Source organism: Trichoderma aggressivum (genome assembly GCF_033847375.1).
Source record: "Trichoderma aggressivum f. europaeum strain CBS 100526 chromosome Unknown scaffold_003, whole genome shotgun sequence".
Taxonomy (NCBI): Eukaryota; Fungi; Ascomycota; class Sordariomycetes; order Hypocreales; family Hypocreaceae; genus Trichoderma; species Trichoderma aggressivum.
The window spans coordinates 770405-786731 of record NW_026946369.1 but is presented as its reverse complement, the minus strand read 5'-3'; the positions used below and the strand labels follow the sequence as shown (position 1 = coordinate 786731).

General features: G+C 51.0%; 4 protein-coding genes across 4 annotated transcripts; all 4 read right to left on the bottom strand.

Moving 5' to 3' along the window:
* Positions 1-4299: 4299 nt before the first annotated feature.
* On the bottom strand, positions 4300-5822 carry Triagg1_1359 (uncharacterized protein; the record flags this gene model as incomplete). The annotated part of the gene is made up of 2 exons (XM_062895420.1): positions 4300-5238; positions 5304-5822. The coding sequence occupies 2 exons, from the start codon at positions 5820-5822 to the stop codon at positions 4300-4302; spliced, it is 1458 nt and encodes a 485-aa protein (XP_062759698.1).
* Positions 5823-7113: 1291 nt separating this feature from the next.
* Triagg1_1358 (uncharacterized protein) lies at positions 7114-9917 on the bottom strand (the record flags this gene model as incomplete). The annotated part of the gene is made up of 3 exons (XM_062895419.1): positions 7114-9167; positions 9231-9507; positions 9567-9917. 3 exons carry the CDS (start codon positions 9915-9917, stop codon positions 7114-7116), a joined length of 2682 nt encoding a protein of 893 aa, XP_062759697.1.
* Positions 9918-13174: 3257 nt separating this feature from the next.
* On the bottom strand, positions 13175-14476 carry Triagg1_1357 (uncharacterized protein; the record flags this gene model as incomplete). Its single annotated transcript, XM_062895418.1, has 2 exons — positions 13175-13641; positions 13702-14476. The coding sequence occupies 2 exons, from the start codon at positions 14474-14476 to the stop codon at positions 13175-13177; spliced, it is 1242 nt and encodes a 413-aa protein (XP_062759696.1).
* A 706-nt stretch (positions 14477-15182) lies between these two features.
* Positions 15183-16256, bottom strand: Triagg1_1356 (uncharacterized protein; the record flags this gene model as incomplete). Its single annotated transcript, XM_062895417.1, has 1 exon — positions 15183-16256. One exon carries the CDS (start codon positions 16254-16256, stop codon positions 15183-15185), a length of 1074 nt encoding a protein of 357 aa, XP_062759695.1.
* Positions 16257-16327: the final 71 nt, after the last annotated feature.

Here is a 16327-nt window from a genome sequence, read left to right as displayed (position 1 = left end):
TTTATGTACTCCATAGCTCAGCTTATCGACCGGGGTTTATAACCGACAACAATCTATACAATTAAAGTTTCGAAAGGTTCTACGGTCTCGGTAGCTGTTCCGTAGTATCAGATAATGCTTGCTGCTGTATACAGCTATGGATTGCAGGTTTGAAAATCATTAAAATTTCCCCATTCTCATGCATGTTTTATACGGAAAAATTGCATGTCGAAACAAGCAAGCCCAGATCAAACCTGACGGCCTGTGGAGGTGGTATGAGTCCTGTCAAGGGATCCATAGTTCATTAGGTCCCAAACACCAATGCCGCAAGAAGCGATATTTCTATTGCACACACGAATTTGTACATCTTATGCAACCTCTATCACACTCACAGAACATTATCAAGATCGTGGTCACCGTCAATTAGGTGATTGGCCGTAGTTGCTACCTGGTTATCACGACATCTGCAGCCAAATGGTCATCTCCTAATTAGGAAATTTTTTGTGAAGCTAGGTGTAGATGGTGGATCCATCAACGCAAACTAAAGCTGGACAAGAACTCATAGCAATTCTTCAGGATCTAGACGGATGGCGTATATTTGATTATTGAACAATTGCTCAAAAAGTCATGTGCTTATCAAGAATGCATAGGGCTGATAATCAAGGGAATGTGTGGAAAGGGGAAAGCCAACGCTGTCTTGGAGTGTAAAAATTTCAACACCCGCATAGATCTTATTTTGGCATACGGGAGTTATGATATTAGTAGGCGATGGCCTCCAGTACGCGTATTTCTATAATTGCTCAGAGCCTAGATAAGATCTATGTGACACAAAATGAATGAGTACTATGATTGCATAAAACTAAAGTACAGGTGCCATGGTTTCAGGCAAGATAATAAGGTAAATCCTTGAATAGGTTGCAGTGACGACAAATTCCCCAGGTGGTTGGCCAGCACGGAGGAGAATGTAATGGTCGGTGCCATCGTGTCGAGAAGGGAAGTCTTCTGTGGGAGCAGCACACCTAAGCCGTATTATAAAGAAGACAATTGAGCATGGAGAAGAACAGCGCTTACACGTTTCCATAGATTAGTCTCGCTTGCAGGGACTTGTCTGCAACTTTCTCGACTTACAGTGACACCACTCGCCCGCCTCCGGACAGCCCATTCTCACCACGTCGCGATGGTTGTGCGGATGGTCATTTATATCGTGGAGATATAAACCTCGATAGCCTCTAGGCATTGAACCTTTCTGTTGTCAACAGGAGTATTTGAGGGTCACAAGAGAGTGCTTGTGGCCCACTTCCGTGGGCTGGTATGATGCGCTGCCAGGAGGAGTTTTACACATTGCTGAAGAGTGATGTGTTGATAAAACATAACGAGTAAGCTATAGAGCGAGAGACTGTGATAATTATTAAAGTAATAATGCTATAAGAGAAGAAGGGAGAAGAGTAGGGGAGAAAGAGAGAGAGAAGGGGGAGAGGTAAACAGAGTAACACCCGGCTAAGCGAGCGAGGCTTGATTGAAGTCGCCCAGTGTGAAGCGTCGCGATGGCAACGAAGTCTCTATCAGCTCCAATGTGTCAAGAACTCCCTGCAGGAATGATGTAATTATATAATTAAGAATTAAATGATGGTGAGAAGTAAGTGCTGTCGTAAGGTCAGGGGGAAGAAGTGTGCTATTATGTCCTTGTGTCTCCTAATGATCCTTTGACCAGAAATAAGACGTATGCTGCCGGGATAATCATGAACTATTATACATGCAGAACACAGAGAACGTTCAATCGGCCGTCTCTATATCATTTACGTCTGGAACATCCGTACATGCCTCTTCTGCACTCTGCCGCACCGCCTGCAATACTGTATCTGATCGCGGCGTGATATCCACCTTAAATGGCTTGGTTTTCCTATTCATTGTCTTTATAATGAGGAGGTAGTGCATTAGCAGCATATGCTGTAGTTGATATACAATATCAACGGTATGAGTACTCACCCATATGTCAGTCATGCGCAATGGAGGTTCTCGAACCCTGGGAGTAATGTTAAACGCCCACCGGTAACGAGAGATCTGGATGAAGAGCGAATTCTCTGCGACATATATGCCTTATAAAAATATAAGATTACTTGTCACGACTCCAACGACAGTATATATGACATCACGTACCCTGGCAGAGACGACGGCCAAAGCCATAGTTGATAGGATCGCGCTTGAGATAGTCCGGGTGTTTAGCGCTGGCAAAAGCATCCAGTTCATCCCCTAGGAAGCTCTCCGGCTGGAATTCATCGACGTTATCATATCGCAAAGATTCGTGGTGAAGATGATCTGTACTAGGGAGGATCAAGGTGGCATTTGAAATGGTGCATCCCATGTATGTGATCTCTTCCGCAGAGTCAGGCGGGGCCCGAAGCTGAGTATCGGGCTGTATCTATGTAGTTCTTTGAGAAGAGCTTTAATGGAAGGTAAATTGTCTTGCTCTTCCCACGTTGGGAGACGAGATGGCCCGACGACTCTAGCAACTTCTGCGATCAACTGGTTCATACAGGGCATGTCTTGCAGTCAATCGCTCCAGATTTGGTCTCTGCTGACCTTGTTGAGCTTTCTTCTAAGACTTAAGATGCCTATCCATGATTCTGATGAAAGAATTTCTGACGGTTGCTTCACCCCCGAGAGATATCATCCCGGATAGAATGTCAATGGCAACCTTGTCGTCAAATCTCCACTGCTTTTGACGCTCCAACATCTCTGCGCCAAAGCATACAAGCTCTCCTCCGGTCTCAATTTGCTTCCTCAACATCAAAAGAAACGCCATATGGATGGCATATTAGCGTGCATCAATTGAGTCTGCGAGGTGCACCCATGGCTAGAACCTCGGCGGAAACTTCTCCAAGAAGCGCAAATAGTCTATGATGAGGCTTCCAGATTACATGCCCAGTCAGGGTGGCACATTTGTCAGTTAAACTCAGAAATAATTATTCTCCAGAGAATGGGTTCCGTTACCACGTACGTAATAACATGGTTTCCCAAATGGCACACAGTTCGACCAAGATTAGGCTGTCAAGACGGCTAAGATCGACACCATATACAGCTAAAAAGATGACGCTCATTCCTCCTCATATATTAAATGAGACTCAAATGAGTCAGAATCTTCGCATAAAGTCAGTATAGATATAGACTCGTGATTTTGGTATTTCTTTAACACGCCGTGACTGCTTAAAGCCAAGACGATCCATGTATATGCGGCGAAAGAAGCGTAGTTCATTAAAGCAAGCAGGATGCAACCCCCAAGTTCTGTCAACACCATTATCTTTTCCGTCCAATCTCAGCACAGCTCGGTCTAGTCAGCTCTACTCTGCCCTGGCGATGCGAAATACGATCCAATCGAATAGACGCCTGTAAACTAATAACCTAGCCTCTCACACCCTACGATGTCTCATCGACGGCCTGCTCTGTATGGGCGAGGCCAGCCAAAATGAGTGTATCGGCACCCATCTCCGGCAGGTATATGTATGATTTGTCATATATAGCTGCATCGTACCAACGGCCCAGCTGAACATGATGGTACGAAGTGAGTGTTTGGACAAAGAGATGACGTGAGACGCAGAGAGTTTCCTGTTCCAAGCTGAAGCTATAGAGAAGTTGTGGTGCAGACAGTAGGCTGTTATCTGAGCATCTTCTTGCGAACCAATAGATACTTTCAAACACTAATCTATCCATGCATGTTATCACCTATATATACGAAGGAAAACAAATACAACTCTTGATTACATGTGCTCAATCCTTTCATGAATACTACCAGTTCAGGCCTGTAGTTCTCACAGTCGGATACAGGTATCCCGCTAATGTGGCACTATAGGAGCGGACGGAAGACCGATCTATCAGCTAAACAAAGGGCCGCTCCGCTGTGGGAATCCAGAATCACATCGATGGGTCTGTTAACTGAGAACCCGAAGCTTGGCAATGGTTCGTCACAAGTCACATTGGAGCCCATGTCACTCAAGGTTCAATTCTAAGATCAGAGCGTAACAATACAGAACTCAAAATAAACAAAGTCATTCGTATTATTGCTCACTCAAATATCGACAAACTCCAAGTATGCCCGTGCCCCTATATCCCATTAACCAGATACAAATACAAACTCCACATCCCCAAGCCTTTCCAGTAACAGCCAAGTATCGTCGGTATATCCAGCACCCGTAATTAAACAGCTCATCCTAAGCCAAATGGTGCGCAAAGCCCGAATTATCAAGTCCAAGGCAGAAGCATAGATGCTTTTATATCTGCAAAAAAAAAAAAAAAAAAAAAAGTCCGTTCCACCAATGTACTTGGTTAGCCGCTCCCTCGATTCACATCTGCGGCGGCACTCCCCTCTGCCGCCTGTTCATCGTCAACTTGGACAATCTTCCACCTCTTGACCGACCCTTGCATGTCAGCCCACAGATCTGTTGGAAGAAACTCGCCGACTTCTGATCGGAAAGCCTCTCGCTCAAGACGGTCAGTTTCGAGCATCTTGTCGATGGTCTCCTGTGCTTTGCGCCAAGTCACTTGCACTTTATCCTCGACGTTTCGGCGACGCGCAACCTCCATCAGCAAGCCGTGATAGGCGCTCGCATATCCCTCGTAAAACTCCGTCATCTGCGTCATCTCCTCAAGCTTGGTAAACACGACGTCCTTTTCCATCTCCCATCGAGTTCGAAAGTCTTCCTCGGCGGCCAGGTAGTCGGCAAGGCGATCACCAACCTCTCCCAGCTCAGCATATGCATCAAGCATGCCCAGGTGCGCCTTTCTAGTCTGTTCTGTGTGCTCTCCCAGTTCACTATACTTGCGCTCCACCTCGGCGAGATGCTCCTGGATATCGTGCACGACGCCTTCGACCAACTGCGCATCATGTATGACCACTCGTAGCATTTCGGCTCTATCTTCTGCTGTTTGTGGCTCGAGGTCGGATCGGTTGGACTCTTGCTCGGCAATGACTCCCGATAGTGAGACGCTCTCGCCATCTTGGGACTGGGTGACCTCGGCTGCCTTTCTGCGGGCCAAGGCTGCAGCTCCCTCCGTCGTTCGTATAGCCGTAACGCACATGTCGAAATGCTGCGTCAGAGAGGCTAGAGATTCAGCCATGGTGGCTGAGTGATCGAACAAGTCGAACAGTAGTTTCGATGCAGGCTCTTGAGATTCGGGCATTTCCACATTCTCAATGATTTTCTTGATGTTTCGAATATCGGTTTCGAGCCGGAGTAGATCGCCATCGAATGAAATTTGGATCGCCTACAGCGTCACCCGTCAAGGTCAGCGAACAAACAACGGGCCTGGTGCTATACGGAAACACGTACCTGCAGCTCCTCTATGCATTGCTTCATGGCATTTCGCATCCCGTGGACGCTCCCCTCGTCCACAAAATCCAGCAAACTCTTCCTGGGCTCCCCTCTGGGTCGTAGCGTCGTATCAACAGGTGTCGTCGTTAGCATGTCCATCGTAGCCTTGAGCTGTCCGTCGACTTCATCCATCCGCCTGACGAGCTTCATAAAGTCCTTCTTGCCCCATTCGCACGTCGCCTGCAGGCTCTTGCCCACGCGGCCCAGAATCAGCACCTGGTCGGCAATGGCATTTCGCAGAAACCCCGTCTGGGCCGCCAGCATGACCGTGTCTTCGTGAGACTGCCGCGCCGCCGTCACGATCTCGTCGGCTCGCAGCACGAGCGTCATCGACGATAGCGATCGCTTCGATACCAGCAGATGGTTGACGAGAGTGTCGACCGAGATGGCCATGTGGTCGCTGGATGGCCTCAGCGAGCCGGCCGATGACGAGCCCGGACTGCGCCGAGTCGAAGCCGCAGGCGAAACAGCAGCCATGGTGAGTTGTGTCGTGTATCGTAGATTCCGGTGTCGTCTCAATGGAAGGATGCCTCAGGCTACATGATGAGCCGAGACGGAGATGGATCGAGGTTGACGAAGAGACGAAACAGAGAGAACGTGACTCTCCGGGACATGGAGCTTCGAACTTCTGGGGAGGCTGATAAGACGCTGATAAGCCCAGGCGTCATGCCGGTGTCAACCTGCTGGACTTTACTGCTTTTAGCGCTCAATGGCCCCCTGCAGCGGCATACAGTGCAGTGTAAAGCGCCGCACACTGCAGGTACAGATACTCGCCGTTACACCGCAACTGTAGGTGAGCAGCTGGGCACTGGTACATCCTGGCCCCTGACAGGTGCGCTAGCTTCACTAACGGGTTAGCACACTTGGCGCTGGGCGAATCCCCCGAATCGGTGTGACGCAATGATTGGAACTGGAATGCGGAAATGCTAATGCAGCCTCCATTTGTGTGTGAGCTTGGCTGCCGCTGGTGCTTTATTAGATGGAAGTTCTTTTTGGAGGGTTGAATACATGTATAGAGTACAAAGATGTTCAGTCATCCAACTCCTTGTCGTAGTCGTATTCGTATGTGAATCAACTGTGCTCGGCATTCGATAGATGTACCTGTCCATATCCATCTACAGGCAAAAAGACACTCGCCAACTACATGGACTCTTTTAAACAACCAAGGAGACCATCTCTTGTGCCAGCTCTTTCTTCATGCTTGATTTTCATTCGCAATTCCATCTCCATCAATTTAGTAATTTCTACCTGATCATTCCAACATTCCAACAATCTACTTCGTCTTTGTCCTTCCGTCCCTAATCCGTGCGTCCCCATCATTCACCACCTCCTCCAAAGCAAGACTCCTCGGATAGAACAAACGACGCTTGCACATCTTGATCCAATCCGGCCGTTATATTAAATCCTCCTGTCTCATTACCGTCATAGTGAATATATCGACTTTCCGCAACGATGTATATAGCATGCTTTTCGTCTTCTTATAATACGACGTCGGAGATTTGGACAAACGGAAAACTCCAACACATATGAAGCGTGATACTCATTCACACAATAGCCAACTCACAATTCTACCATCTATCAATTATCAAATGCCAACGTCCAAAAAGCTCATATGCTGTATTAATTCGGAGATTCTTCAAAGATACACGTTTCTATCGAAACAATTCTAACAAGCAGAGTCTTGTCTACCAAAAGTCATAAACCGCATCATCTATGCGAAAAAGAAAAATGTCAAATCATCAATGGCTCATGCATACCATACCCAAAATCACTCCACCGAAAGACCAATGTCTCCCCCATTCTCCTCCGTAAGTCCCACGCCACCAGCATTATTCTGCGCATCGTCAAGATCCGCCTGGCCCTTTGTGCCCATCCCATCCAGCTCCCCACCTTCCATCACCGTCAACAGCTCCAGCTCAGAGTCCTTGGAGTAGACGCGGATGCCCACGATGCACACGGCGTTCCACGGCGCCGGCATCTTCTCCTCTTCCGTATCGTAGTCGTCCCGCGCTGCGGGGCTGGGATACGGGAACGATCTGGGCTTGCGCGTGTAGTCGTCGCTGCTATACAGCTCTTCCCAGTCCTCGACGGGGGAGTCGGACGAGTCTCCATCTGATTCTTCTTGGGCAGGTGCAGCATCTTCAGCTGGCGTTGTCTTCTCCTCAGCGTCAGCGGCCGGCTTGGACTCATCAGCTGCGTCTTCCGAGGCAGGGGGGGCTCCGCTGATCGGCGGCACGTCTTCCTTCTCTTCTGAAGGCGAAGGGAAGACGATGGCTTCCTCCGACTTTGGAGTGTCCGTAGGTGAACCGCTAGAATCAGAATCCGAGCCGTCGTTGATGTCATTGAGCGAAAGTTTGCCAACATCGATGGCGTCAATGGATGCAGCGAGGGAATCCTTCTCTTCCGCATCTTCAGACTTTTCCTTGATCTCGACGGTGGGCTCAACAACATCCGGTCGCTTCTTCTCCTCGGCTTCCTTCTTCTTGAGCTCTTTCTTCCGCTCCTTCTTCTCACCATTCTTCTGCTTCTGCTTCTTGGTGATCTCACGGCTGATGTGACGCCTCTCCCACTGCCTGCGACGCTCCTGCTGGCGGCACGAGGAAGCCTTTTGTTGGTCTCGCTGCTTGCGGATCTTGGCGACCTTGTCCATGTGCTCCCACGCCTTGCTGTGTGCCAGGTCGTAGGCATATCCAACTTGCGCCAGCTTTTCGTTTTCAACGCGGCCTTGGCTTTCTCTCTTGACCACCTCCTCCACGGATGGCTGCTCCTGGTCACGCTGGCCAGTTACCTTGAGATAAACGGTATAGTTTCCAGCGGGAAGATCTGGGAGCTCCACTGAGACGGATCGCTTCATGAAGTAGTTGCCGTGAGATCGCACAATGTAATCTTCCGCATCAGGTCGGTCTTCGTAGTGGAGGCGGAAGTGGAGGCGGAAGCTATACTGGCCCTGGAGACCCTTAAAGTATCGGCCATCCAATTGAGACAAAACGAGAATCAGGGGAGAGTCCTTGGTCAGCTTGATGCGGAACTTTTCATGATACTCGGCCTTCCAGGGAACGTCGACGCCGATCCAGCGCTGGCAGCACCGCCAGTCGGGGTCTCTGAACAGGCGAGTCCGGTCAAAGTGAGTGTATTTGCGGACCAAGTCTTCAAAGGAAATCCAAAAGACCGAGTCGCTGCCAAACTTGTGTCCCAGCTCCTCTTGAACTTCGGCGGTCCACTCCTTGGAGCCGTCGCTCCATGGACCCTCCCAAAGGCCCTTGCGGATTTCTCCCCAGGGGTTGCGGAGCTTTACCAGGCGTTGGCCTGACTTAAGAGTACGGGCATCGGTGACGACATAAGCGTGGGCCTCACTAATGCCATCACGCTGTCCGTAGCCATAATCCAAGAGGCCCGTCGAGCAGCCAAACATAAACTCCTTGTTGACCTTGGACATTTCATTGTCCCAGAATTCATCGAGGTCGAGAATGTCAGACGTAAGCAGCTCAGTGGTGACTCCGCCGGAAAGATCCTCCAAACCCTCTCCGATCCAGCCACCCGAAAGCGAGGCATAGTCTCCATGAGCTTTCGCGTAGGCCTTTTCGAGGAGCGGCACCCAGGTCTCGTTTTGGTCCTTGCACTGGGCAAAGAAGAGTGCCTTGGAGCCCGTCTGATATGTCTTTCTATAGACAGATTCAACGTCTTCGCGGTCGATCTGCTGGAGAAGGTCACGCTGCATGCTCGGTGAGTCCCAGCAGGGAGACTTGAGATACAGCTTGTCGTCGACGATTGAGTAGACCCACTCTCCATCTCTGTAGAAGAGAAATCCGTAAATGCCGATTTCTGTTGATAAAAAAGTCAGCATCGCTGCCACGTACAATATCATCAGTGGTGCCTCTATCTTACTGGTATCATAAGCGACGCAACAGCGCTTCACGCCATCTTCGACGCTAGCCAATGCAGTCAAGCTGGACATGAGCCAGCAGTCGCCGAGGCCTCCTTGCTTCACATCGCTTCCGTCGACAGGGTCCATGAATTTGGGCTTGTCGAAAATCTCATGAACTCTCTTGACGGCTTTTGGGACAACAGATTTGGAGCCCAGCAGAGTAGATCTGCTAACCTCAAACTTGTTGGTGCCAATGTAGTTGAGCGTGTTACCCTTTTCGTACTTTAAATCCCAGTCCTAGTGATAACGGTCAGCCAACCCATGCAAATAGAGCAATGCTCCAAGTGGTCACTCACAAGATCCCAGCCAGGGTCACGGTATCTCATATTGACTCTCTTGCACTCCTTGACAATCTTTTGGACTTTGCGCCGGCATTCTTCAGCAGCCCGCTCGTATCCTTCCGAGATCAACTCGTTCGGCCGATCCAACCCCGACCGGGGTGCGACAACGGGGTCAAAGGGAAGCACTGAAAGCGCCTTGTGAAACTTGCGGTTCGAAAACTTCTTCCATACTTTGTTGATGGACTGCTGGGGCGGCAGTCTCTTCTTCCGCTTCTTCTTCTGGTCCTGGTTGTTGCCTGACGAGGCCGGTTGCGAGCGCGGACGACGAGGGTCGTCCGACTCTTCGGATGAGCTGTAACCGTGCATCTTGTGTCTATATTCTATCGCAAGAAACCAAAACAGCAAAACAAATGTACCCTAAAGAGTGGTAGGAGAAACGGTGAAAGGAATGTAGCATGCAATGAAATGGAGGAAAGGCTCAGGAGAAGATCCGGTGTTCGGGGGGGGGGGGAGGCCATAAATACTCCTACACAGATTTTCTTCTAGCCTCAAACTCTCCTCGACTATCTACGGAAACTGCCTAACTTTCCGGACAGAGGGCGAGGCAAATTTGGTGTGGCTTTGCGACTTTCACCGACATCTAGAGATGAACGCCCATTTGCCATATCAGACAAAGAGGCCTCTGACCCATGCTAGGCCCAACCTCTAGCTGGAGCCGCCGGCTTTGAGATCTATACATACGCTTGTGGGGTGCGCTATCGGTCGGGGCTAGGATGGGGGGCCGCCGTGGACATGCCTTGTTTGGTACTGTATGGAGTATGCATGCCTACAGTAGGTAGGACAAAGAAGACGCTGACGGGCCAGCGTCGAGTGTAAGATGAAGCCAGCTTCAGGCGGCAACGAGGTCCTACTCGAGTTGAGCCGCGAAAGGCGGCAGCTGGTAATTGGACCAGCACTGCTGTCGAAGGATCTCTCCGCATGAGCCCTTTGTTACACCAAATTGCTCCTGTGATACTCTCCTCGGCTGTCCAACCGGCGGAAGCGGTGCTGAAAAACTGCCCAGAAGATGGTGGGCAAGCGCATTGACGCCCAAACGAGGTGCGTTGCGTGTGTATAAGAGTGAAGGAATACTGTGTCTTGTCACCGCGGGTGGCGTGGGAACCATGTATGTAATCACGCCGTTTCTTCCCAAGACAAAGCCTCTTTGGCTGATAAATCCGCAGAACGATGTGCAATGGCTCTTATCCGCAACGACCCTTTGGACCCTTTGCTTTGAAGGGGTCTTACAGCAAGCGTGTATCCACTGAATCGTTGTTTGAATCCGTGGGGTCCGACGTTCCCCCTGACCGCAGGGTCCCACACGACCACAGCCGCCAACTGTCTAGCGGGATGAGACGGACGGCTCAATGGGATTGTCGTTTTTCAGGGTCCAAACACCATCACGACGGCTCAGCTGGTTGCCTGGACCAGGACATGGTTAAAACGCCGCTGTTTCTGGAGAGAATCGCATTGGGCAGTAGATCAAAGGTGAGGAGGTTAGTAGCGGATGTCGAGAGGAAGATATTGGCCTATCACTGCCGTGATCACGTCTTATGCTGACCACCAAGACGAGCCCCAAACGGCGCAGTGCATACGGAGTCAGGGAAGAGTAGTCTGGCTCCTTGCATATCGCGGCTCGTTTTACAGGCTGATCCGACAAAAGAGGGATAATGTGACTGGGAGTTGCGGACGCTTGGCTGTTGCCAGAGCCCGCATAAGATCAACATTTGCCACTCTTCCGACGCCGGGGGTGCTAAAACATCGCTTGGACTGTCCGAGTACGTGCGAGCAAGCGAACAACGGACTCCCTCCCTCACAAGCGCCAGAGTTGCTGTGCTCCCCTCCCTTCCTATTCCATTCAGTCTTTCCTCTCTCGTATACAGTATGGGAGGGTGCCAAGGGTGCCCGGAAGACGGGGACCTTGTCCTTCTGAGTGAGTGATCGACGGCTTCACAATTCACGCTCTCCGAAACGCTGTCCGATACCGAATGCCCGAAAGGAAGTGTGTCTGCATCAACTGAGGGCGCTTAATCGCAATCGCAACCACAACCCATCCCGTTTGATACCCGAAACTCGGGCTTTTTGGGTTGGCATTCACAAGAGTCAATAGTGCCCGATAGGAACCTCAGCACAACCGAGACGCCACCACTCAGAAGCTGCGAGAATGTCTGGCTTGACCGCCAAGGAGGGAGAAATCGCAACATGGCGGCCACACCGACAGCCTCGAGGCGCAAAACGAGAACAAGCGGTGCTTGTCAGAGGCCACACCAGGTAGCCCCCAAGTAGTCGGTACCCGGGCTCTGGAGCGCAACTGGAGCACATCTTCTCAGCAATCGAGAGCCGACCAGCGTCGCTTCAACCTCTGGGGAACGGCTGGAGGACCCTGACAGCCGCCACACGCAACGATTCCCCACCATCCAGTGCCGGCGAGACAGTGTGCGGGCTGCAGAAACACGTGGCAGCAATCGCCATTGCCGAATATCTCCTCAGCCGGACATCGAGGCGGGTGAATCGAATCACCTGCTGGGTTGGCTTGATCGTATCCAGAAATAGGGCCCAGGCAGCCAAGTCTGGGGGAGGCTGAATCCGAGATGCGCGTCAGAGGGCGAGGCTGAATCGAAGTTGCTGGGACGGGGATGAAGAAGCGAAGCCAGCATCGTAAAGGGTAGGTCTGGTGAAATTGGAGCTGTAGGGCGCAGGCAGGCAGAATTTAGCGACTGGACCCCTAATGCGGTGCTGGAATTACCCGTAGCGCATCACTGGAGCCAATTACTAAGGCGGGCGGTGGCGCGTTACAGTGGCCATTCTTAGGGCCTTCCAGAACCCCTGCATGGCGATAAGGTTTCAATTGTCCTATCAGGTTGCCTCCGAAGACGGGACCGACCTCACTGAATGATTCATTTTTCCCATCCAATGGCAGTTTGATGACAGATTGGCGGCTGAACTGCACGGTGTTGTGATTAATTGCACGGTCTTGATTATTGCGACATATTTGGATCAAATGCTACCTGCACGCTCATGTGGCTTGCTGCCTAGAGGTTGCTTCATCGTGAGGCTTTAGTGCCAGGCGTCTTATTGGCGCTGACAAGCACAGTACGGGCATGGCGTCTAGGACTCGGTGTTGTGGGCTGCTGAAGTCGTGAGAGCTACCATACGGGTGAGTCAATGCCGTATATATGGGGTAGACGTCGTATAAGGAACTATTTTTCGAACTCGTAAATTGGCAAACAACTGACTAAAAGAGCCTCAATGATAGGTAGCAGAGACATTCCACCATTCTACAGGTGGCTCAAACCATTGCACATGTATGTGAGCCATCACAGACACATATAGGAATATATGCCTCGGAATATACAGCATATGCACATCCGATACTCAGATCTGATATTAGCAGTTTCCCATGGGAAGCTGAGAAATAGCTCCTTCTTTCACCAAAATGTACTTTCATGACGAGCCGAGAGGCTCATCTCTTAATCAATGACTCTTGTAAGCCATCAAAAACGAATACACGTATGCAAGCCCCAAACATACGCTTCAATTCCGATATTCACATCTTAAAAATAGCAGCGTAGCTTTCATTATCCCTAACAATCCGCAACTCGTGTACTCGTACTCGCCGTCTTTGGATCCGGAGCCTGCTCCTCCAACGCCCTCGGCAACGCATCCTCCCTCTCATCTTCAACATCATCCTCATCCGCTCCCACAACAAACACCTCCCGATTCCTCCTCTCCACCCGCCTCCTCCACGGCCCGTAGACCAAAACAGATCCGATCCCAACAATGACAAAAAGCCCGCATATGCTCCCGCCAATAATGTCAAAATGATCTCCAACAGCCGAGACGCCGTCCCAGAAGCGGCCCGTCGGGTTTGCCACGTTTTGTGCCAGCGACAGGACCTGGATGATGCCGATAAAAGCAGAAACCACAACGGTGATGCCAGTCAGGACGATGGAGTAATACAGAATGGCAACGACGTCTCGTGAAAAGGCCTTGGACGTGTAGAGCGCCATCATCAGCGCCCCGTCAGTGCTGTCTACCAGGCACATGCCAGCTAAAAGAAGCACATTTCAGAATTCAAAAGCACACACTACTCTCGTCAAGCAAAACTCACATGTAAACAGAATAGGGAAAATGAGAATCAGCCAGATGCTCGTCCCCTGCACGGCCTGGACGCTCGCAATCCCCAAAACAGCAATCTCTGAGCTCGTATCAAACCCGAGCCCAAAAACCACGCCTAGCGGATACATCTTCCACGGCCGATCAATCGTCTTGAGGAACACTTTCAAAAGCCGTGTCATGAACCCGCCTCCCGTGAGCTGAAGCTGGTTGTTCGCCTGTGCCGCAGCAGCGTCTTCCTCGTCCAAAGCATCGCCATCGCCGATCCTCCGCTGCGCAAGAACTTCTTTCAGCCTCTTGACCAGCTTATAAAGCACCCATCCGTTGCCCAAGCACAAGATGATGAGAACGGCCGCGCTGACGCTCGTGCCAATGATGTTTCCCACTCGTTGAAACCCGTCAAAGCGTTCTCTTAATGCGCCGCTCGTCGCCGCCACGACGATACACGTAATGATAACAATTGTGCTGTGGCCGAGCGAGAAAAACGTCCCTACAGTGGCTGGGCGCTGCCCTGAAGCAATGAGCCGCCTCGTCATGAGGTCAATGGCCGCGATGTGGTCTGCGTCGAGAGCATGACGAAGACCCAGGGCATATGAAAGCGCAGCGGACGAGATGAGAGCCGGATGGAAATGCAGGACGATGGCGACGACGATCCATACCAATATATTGACGGTGATGAGAATGGCAATTATGCGGATGCTGTTGGAGGGGATGCCATGAAGAAACTTTGGTTTGGGAGGCAGTCTGACGGAGGGGAACTGGAGGGGCATTGCTGATGAGGCGGGATTATCGCCTTGCGACCTCTCGAACCAGCGATTATCATGAGAGAGAATATGTATTAGCAGCTGTTTGTTCTGGCCCTTTGATTTTATCCGCAGAAGCAGCCCCTCTCCTCCATCTTAGGGCTGCGTTGATTAATACCCGCGATTACTGCACACGGCACGACATCGACTTTTGATATCAGCGTTGCATCACCAAACCAAGACTAACAAGCGTGTGCCCCGCCGACGATTTGCTGATAAGGACGGTGAGAATTGGAGCTAAGATCGCGATGTAAGTTAGCTTGGAGATAGCTGGACGGCGTTGTGTAATACCGCTTGTAGCGCTTACACATCGTATCTAGGTGACCAATGTATGGAGATGGTCTTGAGTAACGTGGGAAGATTAGTGGTTTTATATACATCTCGGCTTCATCATCTATCTACAGGCAGACTCAATGATACTACCTGGACTTGTTAGGTTAGTAGTTAACAAGAAAGAGAGAAGAAGAAAAGCGATAAATGCGGGGAAGACGGCTGCTCGAGTCATTTCTCTGTACATGCAATCCATATATCTTGCATGAGGCACCACTTCACGATACACGTATACTTACATGTATACTAACAAATCCAACTATTCCACATCATTCAATACAATCTCATATTACCTTTGAAACAAATCAATAAAAAGAACTCCCAGCTTCACTTTCACATCCCATCACTCTACAGCCAGCCCCTCAGCCCCAACCTTGCTCGCCTCCTCGTTCAACGCATCAATCTCAGCCCTCACCAACGGAATCCCCGTCCTCTCCCTCTCCCTCTGCGTCAACTGCTCAATCTCCCCCGGGAAATAAATCCTCTCCACCCCCGCCGCCTTCTGCGATCCCACCACCCGTCCATACAAGTACTCCATCCTGCCCCGGAACTCGTCCAAGTCCATAAACAGGTCCGGCTTCACAGCAACGAGAAAGTGTCCCACGTCCGCCGGCTTCGAAGGGTCATACGGACCCGTCACTTGTCCCGCAAACGCGGAACCCGACAAGACTCCCGAAAACACATCCATCATGATGGCCAGCGCCGACCCCTTCGGTCCGCCCATCGGCAGCATCACGCCGCCCAGCGCCGCCTCCGGGTCGTCCGTCGGCCTGCCCTCCGCATCCAACGCCCAATCCAACGGAATCTTCTCGCCCCTCCTCTTCGCCTTGTAAATCTTGCCCCGTGCCGCCACCGACGGCGCCATGTCCAAGATGAAATTCTCCATGTCTCCCTTTCCTGGCGCGCCGCACGCAATCGGCGACACGCCCATGAGCTTCTCCCGTCCGCCCCACGCAGGCAGCGCGGGGCTCGAGTTTGTAAAGACGAGGCTCATCATGTCGGCGTCCAACGCCTGCTGCACCGCCCACGCACTCATGCCAAAGTGGTTCGAGTGCTTGATGCTAGCCATGCCAATGCCGTAGACTTTGGCCGCCTCAATGGCCGCCGCCATGCCCATGTGAGCGGCTACGAAGCCAAAGCCGTTGCGTCCATCGACTTGGGCCACGACGGGCGTCACTTGCTTCAGTTCCGGTTGTGCTGTGGCATCCAGGACGCCCTGTCGAATTCGTTCCATGTATGAAGGTATACGGTTCATGCCGTGCGTATCAACGCCTCGTAGATCAGCAGCAATGAGACAACGTGCTACTATCGCCGCATTGTCGGGGGACACGCCGTTGCCTTGAAGAATGTCTTTGACGAGACGCCGGGCCTCTTCAGCTGCGACATGGATTTTCGGTGCACTTTGTGCTTCAGCCATGTTGTATATGATTTGATTGAAACTGAGTGTCAATGGTATACTGAGACTCAAAGAGATATGTGGTGAATAAA